General features: G+C 48.1%; 1 protein-coding gene across 6 annotated transcripts in view; it reads left to right on the top strand.

The window, feature by feature from the left end:
* The window catches only part of EVA1C (eva-1 homolog C), a 127,193-nt gene that overhangs the window by 83,589 nt on the left and 30,015 nt on the right, over window positions 1–13,589 (top strand). For 5 of the 6 annotated variants that reach the window (XM_025281676.3, XM_025281685.3, XM_044939597.2 and 2 more), the window contains 2 exons: window positions 8,013–8,093; window positions 9,742–9,831. The exons of the other annotated variant lie outside the window; for it this stretch is intronic. In XM_025281676.3, coding sequence (XP_025137461.3) covers window positions 8,013–8,093; window positions 9,742–9,831 — 171 coding nt within the window. The remainder of the gene's footprint in view (window positions 1–8,012; window positions 8,094–9,741; window positions 9,832–13,589) is intronic. 6 annotated transcript variants of the gene reach the window in all.

Raw genomic sequence — 13,589 nt, 5'->3', positions numbered from 1 at the left:
GAGGAGGGGTGAGTGGGTGAGGACGGAGGTGGGTAAGATGGTACAGGAGGGGGCCAGGATCAGGTCCTGTGAGGCCTGGGAGGAGGTGCCAGTGGGAGACTCGTTCGGTGATGATGTTTAGAGTCTTAAAGGACCGCTCCAGCTGAAAGGTAGAGGGTGGGCTGGATGGGATGGACGCAGAGACCAGTTCGACTGGAAGCGGGCTGGAAGACATGGTAAACATTGGGTGGATTGGAGAGGTTTGGGAAAGTAGGAAGATAATTTAAGACGCTGGAGGCACCTGGCTTATTTGGAAAGATTGGGGTCCAGAGAAGGTGGCGAGGGCCAGAGGACATGTCCTTTCTCACCATGGGGGTGGGAGCAGACGCTCTGGGAATGGATGGAGGGACGGCTTGGAGTTCCAACCGCGTGGCTCTCGTCTTCTCAAAAGAAGTGTGAGCCAAGGTGGTCGGCTGTGAGGATGGGGCAGTGGGGAGGGGAGAGGGGATAGAGGAGATGAAAGTCTGAAGTGAGGGCTGTGGGGGCCGGAGGACAGGCTGACTTCAGGAAGGACGGTGGTGATGCGAGCTGGGTGTGCCGAGGGCCTGCGGGGTTAGTGGTCCAAGTTCTCGGGGACGCTGGTTGGTGGGTACGTCCAGCCGGATGTGTGAGGGCTGGCAGGGGGACAAGGGCTCCTCGGATGAGGTCAGAGGATGGCAGGGGAGGCATCTGAGTGAGTTCATTGGAGGACAGGAGGCCGAGGTCAGAGAGGGGGCTTTGCGTCTTGGTTTTGGATGTGGGACCATGGACAGTTCCCCCCTTGTCTTCCCTGTGGTTCCCCAGGAGTTATTCTAAAGGGGAGGGGGTGACTCTCACTCTCTGAGCAACTCAGGGTCCCCAACCTCTCCTCCCTGCTCCCCCATCCAAACAGATGCCTTCTCAGGCAGCTTCTCATCACTTCTAATCACCTTCTAAGTGGTTGACATTTTAAAATCATTTCTCCCCTTGACGGATGGGTTGTCACTGAAACTCGAATCATTAGAAAGTGATTTGCAATGTCTGTGTATTTTTTTTAGATCACCAAATGGGGCGTGGAATGGGGGCATTTTATGTTAAAAAAAAACATATTCCCACTAATGTGGAAGATCATACAGAAAAGAAGGAAGTCAGGAGTTAATTTCTAAGTGGATCTGTCTTACTCCTTTGGATATGAGCGAAGAAACCAATTTGAGCTGGTTTAAGCCAGAAGTGAGTTGGGTTGGGGAGGTAGCCTATGGGTAGAAAGCCATCTTCAGAAGACAGACCAGGAAAGAAAGCCTCAGGGTGGGACTAAACCGGAAACTTGGTGAGCATGGAGTCTCTCTGTCTGTCTGTCTCTCTCCTTCTCTCTCTCCCCTCTACGGCTTTTCTCTGAGCCTGGGCTAGATGGCATACAGTCATCCCCACAACCCAGGTGATTCTTACGTTACACTTTTCTGTCCTAACAATTTATAAAGACTACCAATCTGGCAACTTCCTTCCAAATTCCTTCCAGAGAGCTGTTTCTTTGGCTGGACTGGGGTCAGGTAGCCCCCTCCTGTGATCTGCCTTGGCCAGAGACCATGTGACATGATATGATTATAAACTTGGCTGCCAGAGAGCGGCCCAGCCAACCTCCCACCCTAATCAAGATGCTCTTACATAAGAGGCTCAGGGAAGTGAAGGAAAGTCGCTCAGTCATGTCTGACTCTTTGTGACCCCAGGGACTATACAGTCCATGGAATTCTCCAGGCCAGAATCCTGGAGTGAGTAGTCTTTCCCTTCTCCAGGGGATCTTCCCAACCCAGGGATATAACCCAGGTCTCCCACATGGCAGGCGGATCCTTTACCAGCGGAGCCACCAGGGAAGCCCAAGAATACTGGAGTGGGTAGCAATCCCTTCTCCAGCGGCTCTTCCTGACCCAGGAATCGAACCAGGGGTCTCCTGCATTGCAGGTGGATTCTTTACCCACTGAGCTATCAGGGCCGGGAAGGTCCACTCCACTGATGTCTGTTCCAATACCTGGCTTCTAACTGTGGTCTCCACTGGGGCTTTGCGGTCCTGCCCAGCAATCTTGAGGTGCCCACCCAGGATGTTACCCCACCCCTTGGGTTGGAGTGTGGGTGAGCACTGTGGTCCCTGCCCTCATGGGATGGAATGTGGTGATTCCAGACCCTGGTGATGTAGCAGACCAGGAGGGCTTCCCAGGGGAGTGGGTCAAGTGAGATCAGGTGAGTAAGAGTCAGCAAGGTGAAGGGCAGGCAAATACTGGGAGGTGAGCACAGGGCTGAGGGCCCTCGGAGATGGGAGACTGAGGATTGGCTTGTAGCTGAGGGCACCTGGTGGCTGAGACGGTAAAAGAATCTGCCTGCAGTGCAGGAGACCTGAGTTCAGTCCCTGGGTTGGGAAGATCCCCCGGAGAAGGCAGTGATAACTCTCTCCAGCATTCTTGCCTGGGAAATCCCACGGACAGAGGAGCCTGGTAGGCTACAGTCCAGGGGTCACAGAGAGCTGGACATGACTTAGCAACTTAACACTAAGGGCAGAGGGGAGCCTTTGGAGGTTTTTTTCTGGGAACGTAAGTAATTTGCATTTTAATAAGAACACGCCTCCTATTTTTTGGCTTCAGTTAATCCTGCTTCTCCCTCCCTCACTGCTCTTTGGGCTAGAGTTTCAGCCTCTCCGAGTACCCTCAGGGGAGTGATCCAGGCTGCAGGCCTTTTGCTCTTTGAACTGTAGGCTGCGGGTCTGGCTGATGTCAGACCCTTGGTCATTGATTGTGCTGGGAGGTGTTTTGCTTGAGCACTCTTTTGCTTTGTTTTGAGCACTCTTTTGCTTTGTTTTGCTTGAGCACTCTTTAATGCATGAGGTCCTGGATCTCAGTTTTTATCCAATTTTGTTATTAGCCACACTTCTTGGGTGGGATTAGGTTTTAGACTTTCTTCCTAATAGGAGGAGGCAGACCCAGAGAACTCGATCAGCTTTTCCCCTCTCCTTCTCGGAGAGGGCTTCTCCCTGGGCCCAAAGCCAGTGATCCTGAGGGTCACCGAGACAAAGGAGCATCCTGCATCCCTGCCCTGACAGTTCTGAGAGGGACAGGAAACATGCGGACCTCATGAGGAGTCTGCGGCTCCTCCCAGGAGATGGGCACCAATAGGATGTGGGGACAAGAGGGATGGTGGTGCCAGAATGCAGGGTACCTCCTTCAGTAGGTGCTGGCATTGGGGGACAGGAGGATAGAAAGTGCCGGGACTGCGGACAGGAGGAATGGGTGGTGCAGGTTTGGGACAGGCAGGATGAGGGGATGCCAGAATTCGGAGATGCCCGTGCAACGTGGGTACCTAGTGAAAAACCACAGCAGTAAAGCAGAGGTCTCTTTTGTCTCTGATGTGAAAAATCACTTGGGGCTCTCATTTCAACCCGTGGAGGCTTCTTTATTAAAGCTGCTCTGGTCCAGGCTTGACACAGACTCATTCAGGGAGAAAATAAATTCAGGAAGGGGGCCTGTCTAAATTTAGCGAACCATTGGAGCCCATTAGAGTCATCATCTCTGGTTTTATGTAACAGACTTGAGAGGAACGATCTGAGTGGGAATCGCTTTGTGTCTTGGTGGTGGTTGTTGTTCAGTCACTCAGTCGTGTCCGACTCTCTGGGACCCCGTGGACTGCAGCATGCCAGGCTTCCCTGTCCTTCACCATCTCCAGAGCTTGCTCACACTCACTGGGTCGGTGATGCCATCCAACTGTCTCATCCTCTCCTTTATCCAGTTGCCAGAGGCTGAATGTCCCCGTGTCACAGAAGAGAGCAAGGGCATGTATGAGTGAGACTAGGAGTTGAAGCTTCACTCTTTACTAGGTAATGGTGCATCTCTGAGCCTCAGTTTCCCATCTGCAGGAATGGGGGTGTTGCACATCTTCACTAAGAGGACTGCACAAGAGGCGTGATTTAAATGCTGAGCACAGGAGCCCACACTTAGTGGGAGCTCCATGAAAAGTGGTTTGCTGGCTCCCCCAGTCGTTCAGACAGTAAAGACTTCACCTGCAATACAGGAAACCCAGGTTTGATCTCTGGGTCTGGAAGATCCCCTGGAGGAGGGCATGGCAACTCACTCCAGTATTCTTGCCTGGAGAATTCCATGGGTGGAGGAGCCCGGTGGGCTGCAGTCCATGGGGTCACAAAGAGTCAGACAGGACTGAGCAACTAACACTTTTGACCTCAAATGGAGAGGGCTAGGTTTGTGGGGTGGTAGTAATTCACACCCAGTGTCTGTCTTATTCTGAATCAGTTTGAAACAGGACATACGAGAATCTGACAGGTGTGTTCATAACTTGTTATTTTAAAGGTCCGAAAAGATTCTCCCACCGTGAGAGCCATTTTCCAGCAGTAAATGGGCAAGTTCCCTGTAACTATAGCATGTGGAAAAAGTGAAAGTCGCTCAGTCATGTCCTACTCTTTGTGAGCCCATAGACTATACAGTCCATGAAGTTCTCCAGGCTAGAATACTGGAGTGGGTGGCCTTTCCCTTCTCCAGGGGATCTTCCCAACCCAGGGATCATACCCAGGTCTCCTACATTGCACGCGGATTCTTTACCAGCTGAGCCACAAGGGAAGCCCAATCTATAGCATACACAGGCGATTCACGTTTTATTCTGCAAAACTCATCCCACAATGCCCTTCATTTCTGAGCAGTCTGTCTTTCCTGCATTGGAAAGCCTCTGGCATTTTCAGGGATCCCAGCTCTCCTCCTACTGTATCTTGAGAACAAGCCAAGAGATGAGACATGGGAAAGAAGCACCACTCCTGCAGAGAAAGCTCACGCCTGCCAAGGGATCAGGGTACAGAAGTGATGGAGAGCCTGTTTCATCAGAAAGCACCCGGGGCAGCACAGCTCAGCTCTCTGGGGTACCACCAGGGGTCCTGGGACCAGCAGTGGGCTTGTTGGCCAAGGGGCATTCCTGGGGAAGGGCTGGACGGTGTCCACCACCTCCAGTAATGTCACCGTGCTGCCCTAAAAAGTGACCCCTGCTGCTGACACTCACAAAGGCACCAGGGCCTCCTGCTCGTGGAATATTCACAATGTAGGAACGTCCTGGGACATCCCCCAGAAGACTTCTGTTAAGCACGTTGAGAAAGAAAATGAAGTTTTCTTGCTGCTAGAAATGTCTTACCAGCGCTTTTGCAAAAAAAAAAAAAAAAATCAGCACAGTTGAACTTGCCCAGTTTGTATTGGCTTCATTTCTATTTCCCGTTGCCACTTCTCCCAGATCCCAGCTGGGCCAAAGAACAAATAAAAATAGACAGTTTTCTGCAGCAAAAACACTTGGCTCCCTCTCCCTTCTCCCAGCTGGGCTGCAGCGCGGGGGTCTTCAGAACTCGTGCTTTGCCCTCCTGTTTTGACTCCTGCCACCATCACGTCTGCCTTGCCTGGAGCGTCTTGAGATCTGGATAGTTTATTCTTAGGGTCAATTTGGCAGACTCTTGAACCATCTTCCATAGGAGTCTATTACACTACCTTCTCTCTTTATCTTTTTGTCATCCTTTCTTACAATACAGAGAGCTGCCATTCTAGCACGGAGCCTTCGAATTCTCTGTAGGCTTATTAAGAAAGCAATGAGTTAAGAGCTGTGGGCAGAAAGCAGAATTGCAACTGGGAGAGGTCAGTGGTGGGTTTTGAGTTGGTTCCATTCATTTTGTTTCACTGTATCTCAGGGAAGTTGATGTTCAGCATTAATGTTTTTGAGGTGTGATTTACATACCTTAAAATTCACCCAGTTCACATAGAAACAATTGAGTGATTTCTGGTAAATGTTCAGAGCTGTTCAGCCTTCACCAGGCTTCCCAGGTGGCTCAGTGGTAAAGAATTCGCCTGCCAAGGTAGGAGACGTGGGTTCGATCCCTGGGTCAGAAAGATCCCACAAAGAAGGAAATGACAACCCACTCCAGCATTCTTACCTGGGAAATCCCATGGACGGAGGGGCCTGGGGTCACAAAGAGTCGGACACGACTGAGCATTTACACAAGTGCGGCTTTCACCACACTCCAATTTTAAAACATCTCCCTGGTCCCCCAGAGTTCCCTCGTGGGCACATGTGGTCAGTCCCATCCCCACCTCGGTCTTGTGTATGGTCAGTCACTCAGTCCTGTCCTACTCTTTTGCAACTCCCTGGCCTGTAGCTCGCCAGGCTCTTAGGCAAGAATACTGGAGTGGGTTGCCATTTCCTCCTCCAGGAGATCTTCCCAACCCAGGGATGGAGCCCGTGTCTTCCTTGTATCCTGCAGTACAGGCAGATTCTTAACACTGAGTCAATGGGAACCACTAATTTACTTTCTGTCTCTATAAACTTGCCTTTATCTGGAAATTTCATATGAATGGAATCATACCGTATGTGGTCTTGTGTCTGGCTTCTTTCACTGAGCGTAATGTTTTTGAGGTTTATCCATGTTGTAGCAGTCGGCCTTCTGTATCTGTGGGTTCCACATCCGTGGATTCAACCAACCACAGAACTGAACGTATTTGAAAAAAAATTCCTGGAAGTTCCAAAAAGCAAAACTTGAATTTACTCCACATTGACAACTATTTGCAATAATACATATACATTGTGACTATTTACATTGTATTAACTATTATCAACATTCAGAAAACTAAGATCATGGCCATCTGGTCCCATCACTTCATGGAAAATAGATGGGGAAACAGTGGAAACAGTGTCAGACTTTATTTTTGGGGGCTCCAAAATCGCTGCAGATGGTGATTGCAGCCATGAAATTAAAAGATGCTTACTCCTTGGAAGGAAAGTTATGACCAACCTAGACAGCATATTAAAAAGCAGAGACATTACTTTGCCAACAAAGGTCTGTCTGGTCAAGGCTATGGTTTTTCCAGTGGTCATGTATGGATGTGAGAGTTGGACTGTGAAGAAAGCTGAGCACTGAAGAATTGATGCTTTTGAACTGTGGTGTTGGAGAAGACTCTTGAGAGTCCCTTGGACTGCAAGGAGATCCAACCAGTCCATTCTAAAGGAGATCAGTCCTGGGTGTTCATTGGAAGGACTGATGCTGAAGCTGAAACTCCAATACTTTGGCCACCTCATGCAAAGAGTTGACTCATTGGAAAGGACTCTGATGCTGGGAGGGATTGGGGGCAGGAAAAGAAGGGGACAACAGAGGATGAGATGGCTGGATGGCATCACCAACTCGATGAACGTGAGTTTGGGTGGACTCCGGGAGTTGGTGATGGACAGGGAGGCCTGGCATGCTGCGGGTTCATGGGGTCGCAAATAGTCGGACACGACTGAGCGACTTCACTTTCACTTATGACTATTTACATTGTATTAAGTATTGTCAGTAACCTAGAGATGGTTTAAAGTATACAATAGGATATTAGGTGGGTTACATGCAAATCAGATGCCATTTTAAATGAGGGAATTGAGCGCCTGTGTGTTCTGGTATCCAAGGTGGGTCCTGGAAGCAAACCAAGAAGACCCCAGTGTTTGGATGCCACTCCTTGCTATTGCTGAATATATTCTATTGGATAGATATACCATATCACTAAGTCTTGTCTGGCTCATTTGTAACCCCTTGGACTATAGCCCACCAGATTCCTCTGTCCATGGGATTTCCCAGGCGAGAATACTGGAATGGGTTGCCATTTCCTTCTCCAGGGGATCCTCCCAAAGGCAGGGATCGAACCTGCAGCTCTTACATTTCATTCTTTCCCACTGAGCCACCAGGGTAGCCAACTAAATATTGTTCTATGGGATAGATATACCATATCTTCTTTATTTGTTGTCCATGGTTTTTTTTTTTTTTTTTTTAATACTGCAAGATAGACCTTTCTGGGACATTTGATGATCATATGGGTACCATTGATGTATCTGTGTGAGTGTGTTGGGCAAGCAGAGTGAATGATATATGTACTGATTTGAAAATTGATCTTTTTAATCTTATCTACAGGACATTTTAAAGATCTGTTTAAGTGTCCAAAGTATCTAAAATATCTCTTTTTGGTTTTCAGTTCCCAAGAATATACTCACCGCAATTGACCCATCAGTTGCTAATCTAAAACCTTCTGTGAAGCAGAAAGATGGCGACTATGGTAATGTTTATGGCTTACTATCAGGATTTCTCGTTAAGTGAAGGTGAACAGCCCCACGTGACCACAGGTGGATGCCCATGGTTAGGATACAAAGGGACCTCAGGTGTGTGAGCTGCCAGCTCTGAGAATGGCAGAGCTGTGGCTGATGGTTACTCATGGTGGCCAGCCTGTGGTGTTTTGAATTATAAGTAGGGTAAATCCTCCTGTTCCCCTTTATTTCCTAAAGGAAAAAAATCACCTTGAAAAAGGAGATCTGCTCAGAAGTAAATCTGGGGTTCCTCGACTATCTGATGGGCTTGTTGGAAAGACGATCCCATTTGGGAACCTGAAGGGTTAGACCCAGGCTTGGCCTGCAGACCTCCATCCATACATGCCCTTCTGCCTGAGGCTTTCCCTGGGCTTTGGTAAATAAGGGAATGATATTTTGGGTTTGTCTTGAAAATCAAATCTAGAATGGAATTTAGACTCTTGGGGCTCCTAACAGAAACTACAGAGGCCCCCAAGACAGTCTGTATAAGATGTTGTACTTTGTGGGTTGAGAGTTGGTCTTGTGTTACTTGAATTCCATTTATGAAGTCTTTTCCCTCTAAGTATAAAAGTAAAGTATGCTTGATATGGAACACACAGAAAAATATCAAGAAAACAGAACTCCTCCCTAGTCTCAAAGCCTAGGATGACTACTGTTAATATTCTAATTCTGCCCCTCCAACTCTCCACCAGGTTCTGCCTCTCTCATCCTCTCTGCTCTTTCTAACAGGGCTCCTACCAGATTCCCATGAATACCCTGGCCCCCTTGCAGTGGAAACCCTGAAAACCTGAAAATCCTAGCTAACATTCCCAGGGGTCCCGAGAGCCCATAAGCTGCCCCATTAGGGGCCCCCTAAGCTCCATCACAGCAACCTAACCAGGCATCTGAAACCAGATCTCTCTGCATTTTGCTATCATTTCCAAAGACGTTTCCAGCCAACCTCCCTCCATAATTCAAGGCCTTCTTATCTGTGGTCAGCAGAGCAGACAGCAGTTCTGTAGTTAAGTGGGACATTATTAATTTCCCAGAGGTATGATGAGTGCCATTGCCTTTAGAATGGAAAAAGAAATGTCTTCCTTTCTGCAGTACAGTGGATGAATGAAGCTGGAACCAACACATTTTAGAATTTCTAAATCCCTTTCATGACTTAATATTTTCAGACTGTCTGCTAAAATGCTTTCTGGCTTGCTGCTGCTGCTGCTGCTAAGTTGTTTCAGTCGTGTCCAATTCTGCGACCCCATAGACGGCAGCCCACCAGGCTCCCCTGTCCCTGGGATTCTCCAGGCAGGAACACTGGAGTGGGTTGCCATTTCCTTCTCCAATGCATGAAAGTGAAAAGTGAAAGTGAAGTCGCTCAGTCGTGTCCGACTCTTAGCGACCCCATGGACTGCAGCCTACCAGGCTCCTCTGTCCATGGGATTTTCCAGGCAAGAGTTCCAGAGTGGGCTGCCATTGCCTTCTCTGCTTTAGGCTTAGTCATCCCTAATTTTGTCCACTTACTGGATTTCTGTGACTTTTTATTCATGATGGCAGTCCTGGTTTAGGAACAAAATGAAAACTAGGAACAGTTGTGATTAATCAGCCTTGCAATTTTTTTTTTTTTTTTTTTTTATGAAACAGGTGTAGACCTTGACCCAAGGGAACCAAGGGTTCTGAGGAAAGATGGTGTGATTGTCAGCCACTCGTTGGCAGCATTTGCTTACATTAGAGGTAGGTAATTGAAAACTTCCTAGATGGATTTACTGAATTCTTATTCACAAATGCTCTGTTTAATTGTAACACTTGGATGGCTAAAGAAAGCAGGGAACTTCCCTGCTGGTCCAGTGGCTAAGACTCTGCACTCCCAGTGCAGGGGGCCTGTTGGAGCCCTGGTCAGGGAAGTAGATCCCACATGCTGCAACAACAACCAAAAAAGGTCCCGCATGCCTCAACTAAGACCCAGCACAGCCAAATAAAATATTATAGAAAACAGACTTTAAGTTTGACACAGCAACTGCAGTCTTCTACAGTCCAGAAGCACAGAGATCTGAATTTAGGTACTGGTCCCACTGGCGATCAACAAGAGAAGCACAAACGCTTCAGTCACACTCTCCAGCAGCTGGTCTCCAGGGGAATTTTCCGCTTTGCAAAGTAGGAAGCTGAGGAATGCATTTTCCGGCTCGAAAACTTGGGAAGGGCACAGGATTATTGAATTCCACCCTTGGCTGGAAGAACACTGAGCCCAAAGATGACTTAACTGAACAAAACAGGTCGTGGTCTGTGGAGGCAGAGACCCTTTCTGAGTCACCAGTGTTACTGCTTGCGGTTGCCAAGGTTTCCCTGGGTGATCTTCCCCTCAAGGATCAATCAGACTCCATCCTCCCTAATTAGCGGAGCCCGAATGGCTCGTCTGCAAGGGCATGGTGCACACCGTCTTTCCTCATCAGCCTCTCTGCTTACCTCCGGATGGACCGTATTTTGGAATGTTGACTCTGCAAGTTTTGGCAGTGCCTGCCTGACTCTGTTCAGGGAGCCAAAACTTCTGAAGACTTTTGTAAAATACATGGTAACAGAATGCATTATGGCATGACTTATTCGAGCCCTTGCCAGAGCTGGGGCTATTTGGAGTAAGCCTTCCATAGAAGGTAAGAAAGGCTTGAGGAAACACCTCAATCCAGGAGCTGGTATTCCAGCTTGGGACCTTCTTACCAATATTCTCCCTGTGTGGTGGTTGTTGAGAATCTTCTCCTTTCTAACCACCATCCCATTTCTGTTCCTGATAATTGTCAAACTTAAGAGATGTAAGGGATTTTATTGTTGGAAATATCCCATATTTTCAGAGTCCTTAGAGAGCCCCTTCGTGGAAAGGCAACATGAAAATGCTTCACACAGAGGAGTGGTGACAAGGCTTATGTGCTGTGGCCACTCCCGGCTGTGCCATTCTCCTCAATAACTGTCTTGTTCAGCTCAGGTGGCCTTAACAAGAGACCGTGGACTGGGTGACTTAAACGACAGAAATGTATTTTCTTCCTGGCTTGAAGGCCATGATCAAGGTTCCAGCAGGCTTGGTGCCTAGTGAGGGCTGTCTTCATGGCTTGTAGACAGCCTTCCCTGTATCCTCACACAGCAGGGAGGGAAAGAGAGAAAGAAAACACTAGGTGTCTCTTCTTTTTTTTTTAACTGAACTATAGTTGATTTAATGTATTGTGTTAATTTCTGCTGTAATCAAAGTGATTTAGTTATACATATATTAATATACGTACTCATTCTTTTTCATGTTCATTTCCATCATGGTTTATCACAAGCTATAGTAGTGTAATTAATGTAGTTCCCTGTGCTATACACTAGGATCTTGTTTATCCATCCTATATATGATAGTTTGCATTTGCTAATCCCAAACTCCCAGTCCAACCCTCCCCCACCCTTCCCCTCCCCCTTGGCAGCCACAGGCCCATTCTCCACATCTGTGAGTCTGTTCTGTAGATAAGTTCATTTGTGTCATATTTTAGATTCCATTTGGTGTCTCTTCTTATAAGGACACTAATCCTGTTGGATCAGGGCCCCACCCATATGACCCCATTGAAACTTAATTACCTCCTTATAGGTTCTGTCTCCAAATATAGTCACACTGGGGGTTAAGGCTTCGGTGCATGAATTTCAGAGGTTACAATACGTAGTAATGACCCTGAGTGACTCATCCCCTCTTCTGCACACAAGGAAGCTGAGACTCAGAGGACTTGAGCCATGTGCCTGAGGACACTGAGTGGCCAGCAGCAGGGCAGGATCTGACTCAACAGATACAAAACCTGCCCTCCAGCTTCTCCAAGAGAGACATGTGCCCTTCAGAATTTTGAAGGATGGAAACCTAATATCCTTGAGAGGTCTGAATTAGCTTCTCTCCATCCCTATCTCTCCTCTTGCACACTTATTACTCCAAGGAGTCATTTTTGCTGTTGTTCAGTCGCTCAGTCGTGTCCAACTCTTTGTGACCCCATGGACTGCAGCACACCAGGCTTCCCTATCCTTCGCTACCTCCTGGAGTTTGCTCAAACTCATGTCCATTGAGTCAGTGATGTTATCTAACCATCTCATCCTCTGCTGCCCCCTTCTCCTTCTGCCCTCAATCTTTTGAAGTATCAGGGTCTTTTCCAATGAGTCAGCGCTTTGCATCACGTGGCCAGAGTATCGGAGCTTCAGCTTCAGCATCAACATCAGAAGTCATTGGAGAGGTTTACTTATTAGGCACCCATCTCTCCACTAGACATTAAGGTTTCAACTGCAGATGTTTGTCATCCTCGTCATTGCCGTATCCTAGTGACTGAGACAGAGCTGGCACCAAGTAGATGCACAGTTAACAGTTAATTAGTGACCACATGGTGAGTCCTCCTCTGGTCTCATGAGCTATCCTGTACCTTATCATCTCCTGGTATTTGCTGTTCGTAAGTATCCAATTTTTAAGGAACGTACAGACTCAGTGGGTTATTGGGTTTTATCGAGGGATGTTTAGGCACGTTCTGAGGCCAAGCCAAAATTTCATGTTAAAGAGAAAGAGACACTGAAGGTGCTGTGTCAGGTGTTAATGAAACGGAGCTGCCACTAGAAGTTCATTCGTCAAATCACAGAGGCTCACAAAGTCTTAGGGGGACAGGGGCCTCTGACCCTGCCTGTGAATTTCCTGGGCATGTTACTCTCTGGGCGGTTCTTCTGAATGGTCCCCAGCTCACAGCATTCTCCTCACTGATTAGGCCAGCACATTGCAGTGAAGGGCAGGACCTTAGGCTGAGCCATTTCAACACGAGCATCTCATGATGAGAGTATCAGCATCATCATCACTAGAAAGTGGTGCCCCAGCCAGCTCTCAGTGGCATCTTCATCCTCGATGTAGGGATGTGATCAGAAGGCTGGACTGGGTTCCCTGGACACCCACTGAGAGGAGGAGGCCCTCCTACTGGAGAGGTCCCAACAGAAGCTACCAAGAGTGAGCTGGGAGGATTCTGGCAAAATCACCACATAGACAATGGACTGAGCAAATCAAAAGGACATGTCCTCAGGTCAGGCTACGGATAGCTTGGCCACATTAGTGCCTCCAAGTACACGTGGGGGACCGACAGACTAAAACCCAGAGTCAAGGGGCTTATCCCGGGGTGTGGAGACACAGAGGCTTGTGGAATGGACACAGAAATATCCAAGGGTTCCCGATGAACAATTTCTCTTTGAGCCATTTAAATGGTCTGTGAGACATCTTCATAGGACTGTTTAAATCTGTGTGTGCTCAATTGCTCAGTCATTCCTGACTCTTTGTGACCCCATGGACTACACTAGGTTCCTCTGTCCGTGGAATTTTCCAGGCAAGAATACTGGAGTCGGTTGCCATTCCCTTCTCCAGGGGCTCTTCCTGACCCAAGGATCAAACCCGCGTCTCCTGTGTCTCCTGCATTGGCAGGCAAATTCTTTACCACAGTGCCCCTGGGGAAGCCCACATTTGAATT

The sequence above is a fragment of the Bubalus bubalis genome, chromosome 1 (genome assembly GCF_019923935.1).
Source record: "Bubalus bubalis isolate 160015118507 breed Murrah chromosome 1, NDDB_SH_1, whole genome shotgun sequence".
NCBI lineage: Eukaryota > Metazoa > Chordata > Mammalia > Artiodactyla > Bovidae > Bubalus > Bubalus bubalis.
Note: the sequence above shows the minus strand (reverse complement) of the source record. Positions and strands in the feature narration are given on the sequence as shown.